This window comes from Magnolia sinica, chromosome 1 (assembly GCF_029962835.1).
Source record: "Magnolia sinica isolate HGM2019 chromosome 1, MsV1, whole genome shotgun sequence".
NCBI classification, from domain to species: domain Eukaryota; kingdom Viridiplantae; phylum Streptophyta; class Magnoliopsida; order Magnoliales; family Magnoliaceae; genus Magnolia; species Magnolia sinica.
In genome coordinates this window covers 141012696-141029489 of record NC_080573.1, presented here as the reverse complement: position 1 = coordinate 141029489, position 16794 = coordinate 141012696, and the positions used below count along the sequence as shown (strand labels likewise).

Sequence of the window (16794 nt, the reverse complement as noted above, 5' to 3'; positions counted from 1 at the left end):
ATCATCCACGACCCATCACACAGGCGGCGCGGATCATGAATCATGGGTCGCACCTCTATACTGAAAAGTCAAGAGTATGGTTCGTTCCAACAAAATTGACCAAGTTTGGAAAACACGTGGGCTGTTGAATGCTGTGTCCGGACTCTGGCATGAGCTTCTGCGATAGATAAGCTATCCATGATTTGTTAAGCCAACTGAAGAGAGATTTTCGAAAAATATCTCAGATAATGGTTGAGAACTGGCCTACAAATTGACGATTAAAAAATTGATTAGATGGGATCTTCCAATCCGTGATTGGATTGGGCCCCATAATATGACGGTCGGGATCAACGGCCATGGGTGACTGCATCAAAAGCCCTTGTGCAGCAAAAGGGCAGGTGCGCAAATACAAGGGCGCTGGGGACATTTAAGATATTTTTAAAGACAGCAGGGGCAATGGTTGAGAAGCCTTTGTTTTAGCTTCTGGTGAAAAAGCAAGGGTGTTTCTTTCTGTGCATTGTTACAGAAGAAAGGCAAAAATTCTGGCTTTTGTTTGGACATCAGGAAGAGAGAGATAGAGAGAGAGAGAGAGAGAGAGAGAGAGGGGTGTTTGAACAGGAAGTCTCTGGGAAAGAGCATTGACCCTCTCTATCCAACGGTGGTTGTGTGTTCACACCTAGAAATCCCTCTTTTCAGCCTCTTCTCTTCCAAATTCCTTCCTTTTTTCCATTAAAATCCCTCTCATACTCCAATTCCATCTGGGTCTCCTCCATTTCTCCCATCTCTCTCCCTCTCTCTCACATCATTCTTGGGTTTTTGTGCTGTTCCATAACCCCCCGTTTTCCTCCATAACTTGATAAAATCGTAAATTTTCGGGATTTTCTACAAAACCTCATTTCAGTCTTACAAAGGAGTTGGGTTTCTTTCTTTTTCAAAGATTTCAACCATTTTCTAGAAAAGCTTGCGTTTTGAAGGGTTGGTTCTATTTTCCCACGATCTCTGTTTTCTTCTTCTTTGCTTCGTTTTCCGCCACTAAAAAGACCTTTTTAGCTCTTATACGAATTGGGTCTTCCTGATTCTGGGGTTTTCATCAACGGATCGAAACAAAATTGGGTTTTAATTTTCTTTTTTTTTTTCTGCTTTCATTGCTGCAATTATTTGAAAAAAAAGAAGAAAAGAACGAAGCTTTCAAGCTTTTAATCCATGGGGAATTGCTGTGCGGTGCCACATGGAGCTTCTACCGAAAAGAAGAAGAAAGGGAAGAAACAGAACCCTTTCTCAATCGATTATGCCCCAAGCCATGGCGGCGGACACAAGCTCTCAGTCTTGTCAGATCCGACGGGTCGTGATATTGAGGCCCAATATGAGCTGGGCCGCGAGCTTGGGCGGGGCGAATTTGGGATCACGTACCTCTGCACCGATAAATCCTCCGACGAGGTCCTTGCCTGCAAGTCGATCTCGAAGAAGAAGCTTAGGACTGCGGTTGATATCGAAGATGTAAGGAGAGAGGTGGAGATCATGAAGCATTTGCCGAAGCATCCGAACATCGTGAGCTTGAAGGACACGTACGAGGATGACAATGCCGTCCATCTCGTAATGGAGCTGTGTGAAGGAGGCGAGCTGTTTGATCGGATCGTCGCAAGGGGGCATTACACAGAGCGAGCAGCTGCCGGTGTCACGCGCACAATCGTTGAAGTTGTGCAGGTTAGATCCTGACCATCCATTGTTTTGAATCGATCTGTCGTTTCTCTTCGTTGCAATTTTAGGTTGATCTTGTGAGGAATCTGGGTTCAACCTTGTTTTCTTTGATATGATTTTGATGAGCCTGTGAGCATTCTTTCCATGATAGAATTGAAGGGGTCCTTGATTTTTTTAGTATAATTCGGTCCTGTCCCTTTCTATCAATTTGATTTTCAGTTTGACGATTCTTATTTGTTGGGACTGTGGACATTTTTGTTTGATTTTGGTGAATTTGTAGGGATTTTTCTGTGGGTTTACTTGTCTGATCTCAGCGAATCTGTAGGGATTCTTCTTTTGGTAGGAGATCGTGTGGGAATTTTTTGTCATTCACCTATTAGCTATCAATCTATCTGTGGAGAAATCCAAATTCCCTATTTTCATTACTAGATTCGTTCTGCTGTGTTGTCTCTTTACACAGTACAAAAGTATGTATTCGTGGGATGCAAAGGACGGGATGTATTTTGAGATTCATCACATGTCGTTTTGATTGAATCATACAACGATGCCTTCTTTTTTCTGTGCAAATGATCCTAAAACATTATCCTTCAAAAAAAAAAACATTATCGCTATGGCGGTCCTTTATTTGTGATTCGGGTGCCTTCAGAGGTTCTTGATTCCTTTGTTTGAAATTCCCACTAGGCTGTGACCTTTATTTTTAAATGTTTTCCTTATGTGTATTCTCATGACGCTTCCATTGGATCCATTTATTTAGGTTTCTATTTTGGCTGTTATTCATCATCAACTATTTGGTTGCTGAGAACTTTGTTTCCTTTGATTTAGTCCATCTAATAACAGAATTCTCTCACGATACAGTGGCACTGTTTTGATTCTTGCAATCTCTACAATTTCTGGTGTGGAATTCCTGCTAAGCTATGAACACTTGTAATCTGCATTTGGATGCACAAGCAAATTGACTTGCAAAACATTCGGATTAACCAAGAGGAAGCAACAAAAATTAGTGACTTTCAGTAATCAAAAGTTAAAATGCAATAAATATGCATGCAAATACACCCTAAGTTCAGTAAATGTCCTTCCGAAACAATCCATGTACTACATTTTCAGTGCTAGCTATTCATTATCCAAGTTTGGGGTTGATGTCATCGTGCCATTTCATTAAAATTGTTTCCTTGAGGTATTGGGTTTTTGTTTGTCATATGGCCGCATGGTCTGAATTCATTTTCCGATGTTGCAGATGTGTCACAAGCATGGGGTGATGCATCGGGACCTCAAACCCGAGAACTTCTTGTTCGCGAACAAAAAGGAGTCATCTCCGCTCAAGGCAATTGATTTTGGGCTGTCTGTGTTCTTTACACCTGGTAAGGCCTTGGGATTCCTTGCTTGTAAAAATCTATCACTATGAATGATTCATCCTCCATTCATTAGCTGTCATTCTGAAATGTTTTTCATGGAATTTTTGTTATTCTGTTGGGTGATTTTAGCATTGAAACTTTGGGGATTTTCTACAGGGGAGCGGTTTACAGAGATAGTGGGCAGTCCATATTACATGGCTCCAGAGGTGTTAAAACGAAACTATGGCCCGGAGGTTGATGTCTGGAGTGCTGGAGTGATTCTTTACATCTTGCTTTGCGGAGTGCCGCCTTTCTGGGCAGGTCAGTAGATCTGTTGTCGAGCACTATTCTTTCAATTTTCATTTAGCATACTCACTGTTGATTAAATGGTACGAGTGTTAGTTTGTAGGTTTGTATGGGAATCTGTTCTTGAGAATTATTCTTTCAATTTTCATTTAGCATACTCACTGTTGATTAAATGGTACAAATGTTAGTTTGTAGGGTTTGTATGGGACTTGAAGCATAAAATAAGGCATTTTCTTGTTAAAAAATGGCAAAATGTCCTCTAAGACCGCTGTTCTGTCTTATTTTCCTATGCATCTCTCTCTCTCTCTCTCTCTCTCTCTCTCTCTCTCTCTCTCTCTAAGATTTGTTGTTTAACCATGACAGAAACTGAACAAGGAGTAGCGCAAGCAATCATTCGCTCTGTCATAGATTTTAAAAGAGACCCTTGGCCTAAAGTTTCTGACAATGCAAAAGACCTTGTGAAGCGAATGCTCGATCCTGATCCTAAAAAGCGGTTGACAGCTCAGGAAGTGCTTGGTATGTTCAATTCTTGTTACATTAGCTATTTCATGTTTGGCATCTGATGCAAATATGGTTTGCTTCTACTTGATGTACCAATATTGTGTTTTTCCCTTTTCATCTATAAAAGGTTTTCTATAAAAAACCAGCCCAGTATTGATTCCATAGTGGCAAACCAAGATTTCTTCCATTTATGGGAAGGATTCAAGGTCAATGAAGTACCTAAGACATTTTTTACTTTTTCAAGGGTTTGGTCAGATGTGTTTTCTTTCTCATAGGTATTGGGGTTTGTCATTGCTCACCCAGTCCAACCATTGACAGGTAACGTGGCAGAAATCCACTAATCAGTGATCGTCATCATTGATATGAATAATGGTTAAAAATGATGGTCTTTATCTATTTCTACTCAATTCAACATAGCAGCCGATGTAGCAGTATTAGGCTTTTTTTTAAAAATAATAATAATAATAATAATAATTATGTGTAGGATTGAAGTTTCACTTGTGCTGCGTCTGCTGGTTTTCATCCATCATTATTACAATATTTTCTATGCGGCAAAGATAATTGGAATTGGACGTTGCTTAAACATATTACTGACTTTTGATTGCAGATCATACTTGGTTGGTAAATGCCAAAAAAGCACCAAACGTCCCTCTGGGGGAGAATGTTAGGGCAAGGCTCAAACAATTTTCAGTGATGAACAAGTTCAAAAAGAGAGCTCTGAGGGTAAGATTTGAGACGTTGGTTGGATTTTGATTTCTGCTAACATTATATATATATATATATGTTGTCGGACCCTGCTCTTTTGGTGGAATTGATGACGTTTATCTTTGCTGATTGTTGTGGAATGCACTTACACATCCTTGATGATTTACACAATTTTGGAATGTAACATTTGCAGGTGGTGGCTGAACATTTGTCTGTGGAGGAGGTGGCAGGCATAAAGGAGATGTTTCAAATAATGGATAGCAACAACAATGGCAAGATTACACTCGAAGAGCTGAAAGTTGGCTTGCACAAGATAGGCCAGCAGGTCCCAGATCCTGATGTCCAGATGTTAATGGAAGCTGTAAGTATATTCCATTGTTTATTTCATTTTGTTTATGAAAGAAGCTAGGAATCCTTTCCTCGTTATGTGTTTGTTGAGATTGGGGATTGGCACTGGGGCTCCTTTCTCATGCTCTATAGACTTTAGTGATTGGGGGTGGCTTGGAAAGAAAACGAAACCTCATCAAGTGGGCTTCTGTTTTCCTTGTTTTCTCGCTTGTGATTTGGATTTAACGCTTCCTTTTCCCAGCGTATTCTAAATTGTAAGTGAGAATACTTGCTTGTAGATGTACCCAAGTTCAGTGTAATAGGTTTATTATATTTATCACCTACATCGAAAGATGCCGTATTCGTTTGCCTATATTTATGTTTAGAACTTTCCCCGATGCTATGATCACACCTGATGGGATCCAGATCTCTTGACATGTTGGCTGACTGTATGTCAGCTTGACCACTTAAAATTGGAAGCACGATCTTCTCAACCGTTATATATAAATGATGTTATAAAAAGGATCCATTTTTTCCCCGGGTTCTTGTAAACACTTTAAGCATGGCTAGCAATCATAAGCATACCATAGCAATTCAGCCCTTAATTCTGTTGATATTTATCTCTTGCAAATGGACTATTGTTCCATGCTGTTGATGATTCCATCATACATGATTTAGTTGTGAAAACTTTTGGATAGGTATGCTAAATTCTTTCTGGTTAAAGAATCTCTTTCTAGTTTCTCTAGAGCAATTATGAGATTGTACTGAAGAAATACAGGATTCTGCTTCTAGCAGTAATATGCTATTGGGGGTTGGTCCCGCTTTTGGGTTCAAATCAATATGTTCTAAGAAATATTTGAACATCGCTCATCAATATCATACCAAATCCCATCAATCAGCTAACTTAATCTTAAGCAGACACTTCTTTGGAGAGTTTCTTGCAAAGCTAACTTGCAATTGCTCGCCTCATCTCAAACTATGTTTGTTTTGTATAATGGTCTGTTGAGAAATTATTTGTTAAGTATGAGCTGGTTTGCCTTGCCCTTGACAGGCCGATGTCGATGGGAATGGAACTCTCGATTACGGAGAATTCGTTGCCGTCTCAATTCATCTGAAAAAGATTGGCAATGATGACCACCTCCGCAAAGCCTTCTCATTTTTCGACAGGAACCAAAGCGGATACATCGAGATCGATGAGCTCACCGACTCCTTAGCAGATGACTTGGGTTCAAACTATGAGGAAGTCATCAATGCTATTATCCATGATGTGGACACAGACAAGGTCAGCTATACACTGTTATATAACATCTTCTTCACCTGCAATACTGTTGTTACTTGTATTAACAATCCATTGTTGCATTATTTTGCAGGATGGGCGCATTAGCTATGAGGAGTTTGCAACCATGATGAAGGCGGGCACCGATTGGAGGAAAGCTTCAAGACAATACTCGCGAGAGCGGTTCAATAATCTGAGCTTGAAGTTGATGAAGGATGGATCTTTTCAGCATCTAACCAGTGAGGTTCGATGATCGGGAAAAAAAAAAAACAAAACAAATTGTGAAAATTAAAATCGAAAATTCCTTTTTGTTGGGTTTATAAAATTCTTTTCTTTTCTTTCTTTTTTTTTTTAAAAAAATGCTTCCTTTTGTCATTTGGTACCTTAAAAATTCTTTTCTTTTCTTCTCTCTCTCTCTCTCTTTTTTTTCCTTCTGTTTTTGCATTAGTAGGGGATTGAGTGAGGGGTGTGTTTTGAATATTGTAATGTCTTGTTTTGTAACACTTCACTAAAAAAGGAGGGTGTGCATGCGAAGAAAGGTGGGGTTAGTGAGAGTGGATGTTATGTTTGTAAATATATCTGTTTGAGGACTCTGTTTTGTGGATGTAAGCAATCTTTAAGAAATTGTATGGTTGTGGATGTAAGCAATCTTTAAGAAATTATATGGTTGTAAGCCATTTTCGTGACTTTTGTTGCTGCCCCCAGAAGTAGCAGTGCAACGTCCAAAATAGTCATGGGCTTCACTTGCTTTTTGTTTTTCTCTACCAAAAAGTTCTCTTCTTCCTCTCTTTTTAGGTGAAGTTTGTTGCATTCCCCACCTAAAAGTGTGAGGTGGGAAAGCCTGTTCGAAGTTGTGGAGTATTACTATTTTGGTTTGACCAAGCAATGTTGCAGGTGGGGCCCACCTTTGGGTGACCAAACGGTTTGGATCGGAAGTGGATTGGGCGGTAATCCCAACACCACCCATATCTTGGTGACCCGACTCTGTGGGGCCTACCGTGATGCAAGTGTTTTATCCATGTTAGGGCATGAGCCCAAAATTGAAGCATATCCAAAAAGCTCAAGTGGACCACACCACAGGAAACAATGGGGATAAACCACAGGAAACAATGGGTCACATAAGTTTTGGATGAAGCTGATATTTGTTTTTACCCCTTCATCCAGGCTTATGTGACCTTATCAACTGGTTGGATGGCAAATGAACATTACATTATGGTGGTCCCTGGGAAGTTTTTAATGGTAGGGCATTCAATCCCTACAGCTACCTATGGTATATGGTCCACCTTAGATTTCGAACTGCCTCATTTTTGGAATCATGCCCTAAAATGATGCGGCAAAATGGATGGACGGTGTGGATATAGAAAACATACATTAAGGTGGGCCCCGCATTAAGGGCTGCACCTAATCCACTCCCTGCCCTCATGTCTGTGCCCGGGGCTGCATGGGTTCCACAGAGATGTCCGTGACAAATCCACTACGTCCATCTGTCTTGAAAGACCAAGATAGGATCGAATTCCAAAATCAGGCAGATCCAAAACTTAGGTGGGCCACACCAACAAAACAGTGGAAACAGCAACGTCCACCGTTGAAACTTACCTGGAGCTGACCAGGATGTTTATATGCCATCCAAACCGTATATCATCCAGATACAAAACTTCTGTCATCGCGTTCAATCCTCGCTGTTTTGTAAGTTCTGGCTCACATGAGATTTGGATTTGCCTGATTTTTAGAATCCTACCCTAATGTGGTCTTCCAAAACAGATGGGCGGAGTTACTACGGACATCTTTATGGGCCTCACACAGCTCCGGGCAGGGTCACAGACAATCCGCTCCCGCCCTCATGAGGTGAGGGACGTGGATCAGGTGAACCCAGCGGTGATGTGATGACGTGTTGGAAACTGTGGGGCCACCTTGATGCATGTGTTTGATATCCACGCCCTTTGCCACCTCATTTTAAGGAAGCAGATCGTGGACCACGCTACATGAAATAGTTGTGATTGAACGTGGATCATTAAAAAAAAAAAAAAAAACTTTTTAGAGGACAAGTTTTAGATCGAGCATATTTGTGTTTTCCCTTCATTTTAAGCTGACCTTATCAACACGTTGGATGGTAGATAAACATTACGGTGGGCCCTACGAAGGTTTCATTGGTGGGTTTTATTATCCCAGGGTTTCTTGTGGTGTGGTCCACTTAAGCTTGGGATCTCCTACCCTAAAATAAGCTGGAAAAAAACGGATAGATGGTGTGGATATAAAACACATACATGGAGCTGGAAAAAAACGGATAGATGGTGTGGATATAAAACACATACATGATGGTGGCCCACGGCGCCCAATAGATCACCATACCACCACCGGCCACCGGGGGTGCTATAGGCAACACCACCTAATCCGCCTTATCCATTGACTTCTCCCATCTCAGAAGATCTTGGTCATCCAATCAAGTGAAAATCATTGATACTCTGGCAAAGTGTGACGGTTGATGTTCAGGCACTCAGAATTTGAGCAGGTAGCATACAAATTGAATCAAACCGTCCAAATCGTGAGCTGTAATATAGGTGGACCGCTCACGGATGCTAGGGTGATTAGAGTTTTTTAATAGAAGGATTAGTGGACATTGAATGCACGGTTGGAATGGAAACCAAGTCTATGATCCAAATTCAATAAACAAATACCCATTAGTCAGAGATTAGGACAGCTCATTTGATGCTATTTTGAGGCGGTGACCAACCCGTGGTTGGTCGTGCAGCAGTTTGGACGGTTTGATTTGAGTTAATATATGCTACGTGCATAGTTTAAAAATGCCTACGTAACAAAAACTGCCACGCTGGAAGAGTATCGAACAAACCCCTCTTTTAGTCAATGGTCTGCATTTAAGGGCGGCGCAATCGGTTGAGAATTTTGGTCTCAATATGAGGTTGAAACTCCGACCCGTTGTGCCACAAGCTATGGACCACCCAGCTGCGGTTAATTCCCAACCTACTTTGAAACTAGTGAATGCAACAATGTTCATTGAATGCTCACCATTAAAAACTTTCTACGGTCACTGTAATGTTTATTCGCCATCCAGCCTGTTGACAAAGTCATGCAGGCATGGATGAAAGGAAATCACAAATAAGAGCTTGATCCAAAACTTATGGCCCACAAGAAGCTTTTAATGGTGGGAATTCAATCCCTACTATGTGGTCTGCCTGAGTATCTGCTTTATTTTCTGGATCATGCACTAAAATAAGCTGGCAAAATGGATGAACGGCATGGATATACAACACAATCATTAAGGTGGGCCCCATGGTTAGGGTCGCACACACTTGGCTAGACCCGGGGTTATAGCTAATCCACGTTTGCAGGTGCAGTGTCCAATCCATATTCTCCAATAGATTGGGCCTACCATGAGGATAACATAGTGCAAAAAACAGCCCCATCCACTCATCGAGTCGGTGACCGTGAGTTGAGACCTCAACACTAATATTTAATCTACTGTGGGGCCCGCCACCATGTGTACAATTTGATGACCGGAAACTGATCGAGATGTACATGTACAGGTTATGGGCCGAACAAATCCTGCCACCACTAATGTCCCTGGTGATTTGACGTGGCAGGATTTAATTGATCGAGCTTGGTTAAGTACTAAGTTGATCTAACAACTTTCAAACATGCTTTGTATATAACAGCCGAAAGTGACCCAATCAAATCTTACTATGTCGGTCATCATAGATATCAGTGGTGATAGGGTCACCATGCAATCTACATCCTGCTAAGTTGGGTGGCTACGATTTCCGGCCTACCCATCACAGGCTGGGTTCAGGCCTCCTTTTTATTTTCTATCTGGGCTTGGACAGACCTTGACCTGGTCCGTTGAGAGCCCCAAATTGCTTCCGTCAATCTCTTAAAGGACAGGTGTTATTCAACGTCCAGGAAATTTTGAGAATAAAATGATCATTTTAAACCTAAAAGAGAGGCGCAGCAGGTGAGGATATGCTTCTGTTAAATATGAATTTATTAACAAGTGGTCTGAATCGACGGCCATGACAACTCAAATGACTGAAACTCGTAGGGCTAAATAGGTCATTTTGAATAACTGGTCAACTTTAAACTCGTGTCACCAGCTTGAGGACTCTCTTAGGATGGTGAGAACCATCTGGTATCAGGAGGAAACTTTCCTTGTGATGGTTTATACAAAGGCCCTAATTTATTGCACGTGTAGCATACAGGTTAATTATATTAAACTGTCCAAATCGTGGGTTAGGTTCGAGAGCCAAAAGTCTCCCCATTTGATTTATTAAATGGATGATTAGTGAAAGTTTAGTGGACCATCGAATAAAAATAATCAATGTTCTTAATTCGACAAATTAATGACATAACGAATTGATTACAACCGTTCAATCAATATTAGTTTTGTATTGATGACTTATCTATAGTGGGTTGCACAATTTGGATGGTTTAATTTGCTTATCGTATGTGTAGTTTATTAGTGCATGTGTGTCAACCGTCAGATTAGGCAGAGTATATTACATGAGAGAAAAACTTTCATGCATGTGTATCACCCATCAAACTTACATACATGTATATCAACGATACGTAATACCTTAGATAAGCTACTTATGCTTTAAATAACTTATTTTGGTTTCTACTTGTTAAGTAGATACATTTGTTTGGTAAACAGCATCTTTGCCAGCGAGGAAAAAAAATAAAGAAGCTTGTTTTCGTTCTATCATCATGTTAAGTATTTATCCTCAAGTTTGTTTAGTTTACTCTCATGTTCACAATCTATCATGTGAGGCCTACCCTTGATGTGGACTGTTCATTGGGTGGGTCCCACCTTTGATGTGGACTGTCCATCATTCATGGCCCACCTTGAATGTGAGCCATTTATCATTAGGGGCTGACCTTTAATGTGCACCATTCATTATGTAGGGTTCACCTTTGCTATTGGTCATCCATCATGTGTGATTTACTATCAATGTTATTGTCCATCATGTGGATCTCACTTTCAATATTTGTTCCCTACCGTGGATATGACCATCCATCATGAGTGGCTCACCATCAATGCTATTGTCTATCATGTGGAGCTCACTTTCAATATCCACCACCTGTCCTATGGACCATCCGTCATTGGGGCCACCTCTTATGTGTGTAGACACTCTATGTTGGGGTTGACAAGCTAATCAAAGCGTGGGAGAAATCCTTGAGAACTCCCGAAATTCAGCCAAAATCCAAGTCCAAATCCAAGCCTTGTCCAAGCCAAGCGCCATTAGCATTTAAGACTATAATAAGACAAATTTGATTAGACCGGTGGAGAAATACCATCCCATAGAAGACCCCTGCAAAAAATGCGGCCCCATCCACGTAATGGTAGTATGGCCCATCCACGTAATGGGTAGCATATGAAGTGCTGCTCGCCACATAGAACCCCACAACATTTTATCGTGGGGTTAGGTGGGAAGGTGACATTAGCAAGCATGCATGGAGCAACTCACTAGGGTGGAATGACCCCACCTTCACTTTTATTCAAAATTACGCCCTTTTGTCACCTTTTCAAACCATACATGTTATGCTACATGGTGCTCTCATTCATGCCGCTAATCCTAGTCCTTAAAGAGCCTTTTCACCCCTAGACTTCTCAAAAATGAACAAAAAGCCATTCCAAAATCATGTAAATAGCCCTTCCCATTTTATTTTCAAATTATCTTTTAACACTCACCATTTACTAAGAAAGCCTAAGAAAGAGAAGAGTGAGAGAATAAGAGTGGGATCTGGCCCATCCATCTACCAAGGAGAGGGAGAGTGTAAGAGAGGAAGCCCTTCTAGCCTAAATCAAGTCTTAATTTTAACCATCCAAGCAGCCGAGAGGCCGATCCAATACACTCAAGCCAACCTTTACAATAAACTCATTCACTCACAACCCATTCAACTCTTATCAACTTCATTCATACTTGCATTAGTATCGTGCATCATCTTCTTAACTCCAACTCACCCACTGGTCTAGCAGTACATGTGTATGCCCTATGACTCACTGATATACCAAATCTTTCTCATAAAAAACTCAAACTATCTAGGCTTCGACTACTTCTCTAAGTGGGTGAGTCTCCTAGACTTGTCTGACTCAGTCCATCACTTGTTATAGGCATCACATCGCCACAATGTATTACACACACTTTCATTATTTCTAAACAAGAATTGACTTAATCCCTGCTATTTCGTCTTTTCTTGTAAAGTATAGATCGTATGCTTGTTCAGCCAAAGAGAGTGTCTAACACATTTCCTCTTTATCACCGTGGTCCCTTATCCATAATTTTCGGTAGTAGATCAAGAATCATTTTAGGATAGAGATCCTCAGATACCTTATTAAATTTTATTTTTTTTAGGGTTTAGCCAAATGTGAATAATTAGCTAGTGACGACTGCGCATGCGATTCAACATCCACAATATGGACTGTCAATCATGTGGGCCCCACCTTCAATGTGGGTCATCTATCATGTGTGGTCTGCCTTGGATGTGAGCCACTCACCATTAGGGCTAACCTTTGATGTGGACCGTCTATCATGTGGGGCACACCTTGATGTAAGTCATCCATCATATGAAGCCCAAATGCAGATTGTGTCCTAACCCCGCCCATCTCTAGCCATGAACAGGCAGTTTTGTGGGCAAGCCCACTGTGATGTGATATATTTGTTTATCCATGCCATCCACCCCTTATCTCATATCATTTCAAGGTATGTGCACAAAAATGAGATAGATCCAACGCTCAAGTGGATCACACCAAATAATAAGTTTAGGTTACATTAAATGCAAGAGTCATCTTTGGTGCGGTCCACTTGAGCATTGGATCTGCCTTTTTTTTTTTTTGACATACCTTAAAATGATATGAGAGAAAAGATGGACGATGTGGATAAACAGATACATCACGGTGGGCCCGCCCATAGAACTACCCGTTTGTGGCTAGAGACGGGCAAGGATAGGATGCAACCCACGTCCATGAAGCCCACCTTTGATATGGACTGTCCATCATGTGGGCTCCGATGTGGGTTAAACATCATACATGCTCACCTTGGATGTTGGTCATTCATCATGTGGGCCCCACCTCGATGTGGGACATCCATCATATGGAGCCTCACTTCAATGTCCATTGCCCATCATGTGGATCCCACCTTTAATGTGAATTGTCCATCATGTAGGCCCCACCTTTGAAGTAGGTTGTCCATCATATCGGCACCCTTTTGATGTGCTCTATTTATCATTAGAGGGGCAACCTTTGATGTGGACCATCTATTATGTGGGCCTATGTTAATATGGGATCATTCATCATGTGGGACCCACCTTTGATGCGGACCGTCCATCATGTGGGTCCTTGACATAGAGCACGAGAGAGATAAAAGTAGAAAAGCTAAAAAAGGAAAAAGAAAAAAGAAAAAGAAAAAAACTTCTTATGGAGAAGAGTAGCTTTGGACACTCAATTTACTTTTATAATGATATTTATCAAACTAACTTAAGTGAATAAAGTAATATAATGACTTGAGACAAGTTAAAAAGTAACTTATTTGGTGGTATACAACAGGCCCTAAGAAATTAATTGAAAACTGCATATACTAGGTACAAGTAATTCAAATTAAACTATCCAAATTTTTGTATGCATTTGAATGTATCACGAACAAAATATTACACTTACATAGGTATCTAAATATTGGACGGCTAAAAATGAAAAAAACTATCCCATAATCATATTTCAACAAACAAGCGTCCACATATCAGAGGTCAGGATCACCTAACCAAACTGAATTTGGAACTGTTAATGAGTCACAGTGGTTTCCACGACTTGGTGTAATTTGAGCTAACTTTTGCCACATCTACAATTTTTTATTGCCCGTGCATTAGGCATCAGACTCTGCCAGAGTATCTAATAATCCCATCGAATACTTCCTTATTATTAAATAGAAGTGGGTAGTTGATATCCGTAGCTGTTTTAGTTTGACTGGCTTTTTAATGGAGTTGGTTGTTGCCAAGAAAGTTAAAATAGTGGATGACGTATGTCTTGACGTGGGATTGATGGCAACAATTTTAATTAAGTTCTTTTGAACCATAGTTTAATATCTGCCCATAGAACACTATCAACTTATCCTGTACGTGCAACATCCAACCCTAATTGGTCTCACCACCATGACCACTTTCTGTAAAAATCAAACCCATCAACTCATCAGGTGGGCCACACCCTAGAAAACAAAAATTAGCCATCCATAGATAATAAAACACAAGTGACCATGCCATGAGTAGATGTGACTCATTTTTGCACAAGGTGACCCCAATTAGATAAGTTGAACGTCACACTCATATGAAAGGTTGGACGTAACTTGCTGGGTGGACCATAAATTATGATTAAACCAATGATTTGATATATTATAGGTTGGCTCAAATGCATCTCACTTACGTACTGCTATTACTATTGCCATTGATATTGCTATTCCTATTGCTATTGTGATTGCGATTGAGCCGATTATGTGATCGATATATCCTAAGTTCAAATACATCCCACTTACCCATTGCAATATGATATGTTGGGACTTTAGCCTTTGAATCTCGATAATCTTCTAATGATCCAAATCCTATATATTGACTAGTCTCACTTTTGATGATAAAGTTGAAAGTCATAAAAAAAACTCTCAATTGGATTATTTTCAACCGTATGATAATTTGGCTATTTTGTTTTAAACGTGAAAGGTCCCAATAACCTGTGTGAGAGATTGAAGGGTTGTATCTGTGAGTTTTAGTGGGCATCCCCATCTGAGCTGTACCAAATAATCGGTTTGGGTCATTGAAAGAAACCAAATCTAATGGCTAGAACTCAATATTTATTTTGCTGCCGTATGTGGGATGGATTCGAGCAAACCTCTTTATATTATTTTACAGGAACACGTACCAGCATAAACATATCTTTAATTAAGGTCCATCTTTCCATCAGGTGGCTACACTGCTTAGATCCAAATTTCCGGCCGTTTCACTCCTCAGGTGGGCCACGCTGTACAAAACAAAATTGTTCAATACATTGTGGCCCACCTGAGGATATAAGCAGGGCCAGAATATTTAACCAGTGAGACTGACCTGATGAAAGGCTCAGATCTTGTACACATAACTTACGATTTTTAGAATGGGATATTTACTGCTACCATACTGGTACATGCGGTTGCATGCAGAGTTTGAACTTTGAACCATGTCAAAGCTCGCTACCGAGTTTCACAGTGACTTGGCTCGATTTCTGGTCCTTTGAAGTTGACTCAATCGAGTTTTGAGTCGAGTCACTGAGTTTCAGAACTATAGGTTGGGTTGGTTGAGTTCCAATCTTGCCTGTTTCTTCTTTTTCTATTTAAGTACGGTACACCAACGGGAGAGGGGGAAGTAAGAAATGGAGAATGTTAAGAGAGAAGAGATAGTGGGCCATGCAATTGCGTGGAACCATTCATTGGGAGCCATTGATTCCTTCGTCCTCAAATGTGCGGTCGAAACCGGAATAGCTGAGGTGATCCACGGCCACGGGCAGCCCATAACACTTTCTCAACTCGCGGTTTCACTTCCTAAGCCTTGCACCAACCTCGACGTCCTCCGGCGGATCATGCGCTACTTGGTGCACATGCAGCTCTTCACCGTCGAAAATGAATGGTCCGGCCACTAGATTCATCCTGATCAATGAGGAGAAGAGCATAGTACCGTTGTTCAGATTCCAGATGCACGAGAAATGCTTATCTGCATGGCATACATGAGGCTCTTGCATGCAAGGGAAGGCCGGTATATCTGCCTTCGAGAGGCTGTATGGAGAGAGCATGTGGACCAATGCTTCTAAGCATCCTAAGCTCAACGGCATCTTCAATAACGCAATGGTTGGTGGGGCCCGATCAGTGGTTCCAGCCTTGATCGACGGCTATGGGGAAGTGTTCCAAGGGTTAACGTCTTTGGTGGACATTGGAGGCGGTATTGGCACGACCTTACAGTCCATCGCCAAGGCATTTCCCCACATCAAGTGTACCGTACTAGATCTTCCTCATGTGGTAGAGACAGCACCCAGCTGTCCAGAAGTGGAGTTTGTTGCAGGAAACATGTTCTCTTTCATACCCAAGGCCGACGCTGTTATGCTGATGGTAACGTATCACTCTCTTCTTTCTAGAGCAATGGGTGTTCCTGTTTAAAAAACTCGCTAAGTTGACTCGGGTCTTGGCCAGATCCTTTGTTGGATCCCCGTTTAGCTCACTACTATTGAGTCAGATTTTTTAATCAAATCACTTGGCTGATTTTTCACGAAAAATCAGATGAGCCAACTCGCCAGTTTGAGCATTGGGTGTATAAATATTTTATTAAAACTCTAAAAAATTGAATTTTACAGGGAATTGGGTAATTAATATGAAATTTACATTATGTTACTTTTTTCAAAAAGCTTCTCAAATAAATACCAATCAATAGATACTATTGTCATTTGTTGATGTTGTTTTTTGCTCACCCCTCTTCCACTACTCGGAGACCTGCACAAGAAGTGGACAAAAGAGACCCTGTTTTGTACAGGGGACCCTCTGATGCCTAAGTCAGACTTGGATTCTGGGTCTAATGACTTGATAGAGATTTAGGGGCAAGAATGTATGTCTTTACCTTTCACCTTTCGGCGGCTCTATTTATAGAGGAGATGTAATCCCG

The 16794-nt window shown here is 40.9% G+C and overlaps 2 protein-coding genes across 2 annotated transcripts; both read left to right on the top strand.

Annotated features, from left to right (window-relative positions):
• The first annotated feature begins 438 nt into the window (after positions 1–438).
• LOC131221412 (calcium-dependent protein kinase 20-like) lies at positions 439–6809 on the top strand. The gene is made up of 8 exons (XM_058216673.1): positions 439–1683; positions 2912–3035; positions 3186–3329; positions 3678–3830; positions 4423–4538; positions 4714–4881; positions 5899–6129; positions 6218–6809. Exons 1-8 carry the CDS (start codon positions 1183–1185, stop codon positions 6374–6376), a joined length of 1596 nt encoding a protein of 531 aa, XP_058072656.1. The 5' UTR covers positions 439–1182; the 3' UTR covers positions 6377–6809.
• Positions 6810–15881: 9072 nt separating this feature from the next.
• Positions 15882–16295, top strand: LOC131250087 ((RS)-norcoclaurine 6-O-methyltransferase-like). The gene has a single exon (XM_058250742.1). It carries the CDS (start codon positions 15882–15884, stop codon positions 16293–16295), a length of 414 nt encoding a protein of 137 aa, XP_058106725.1.
• Positions 16296–16794: the final 499 nt, after the last annotated feature.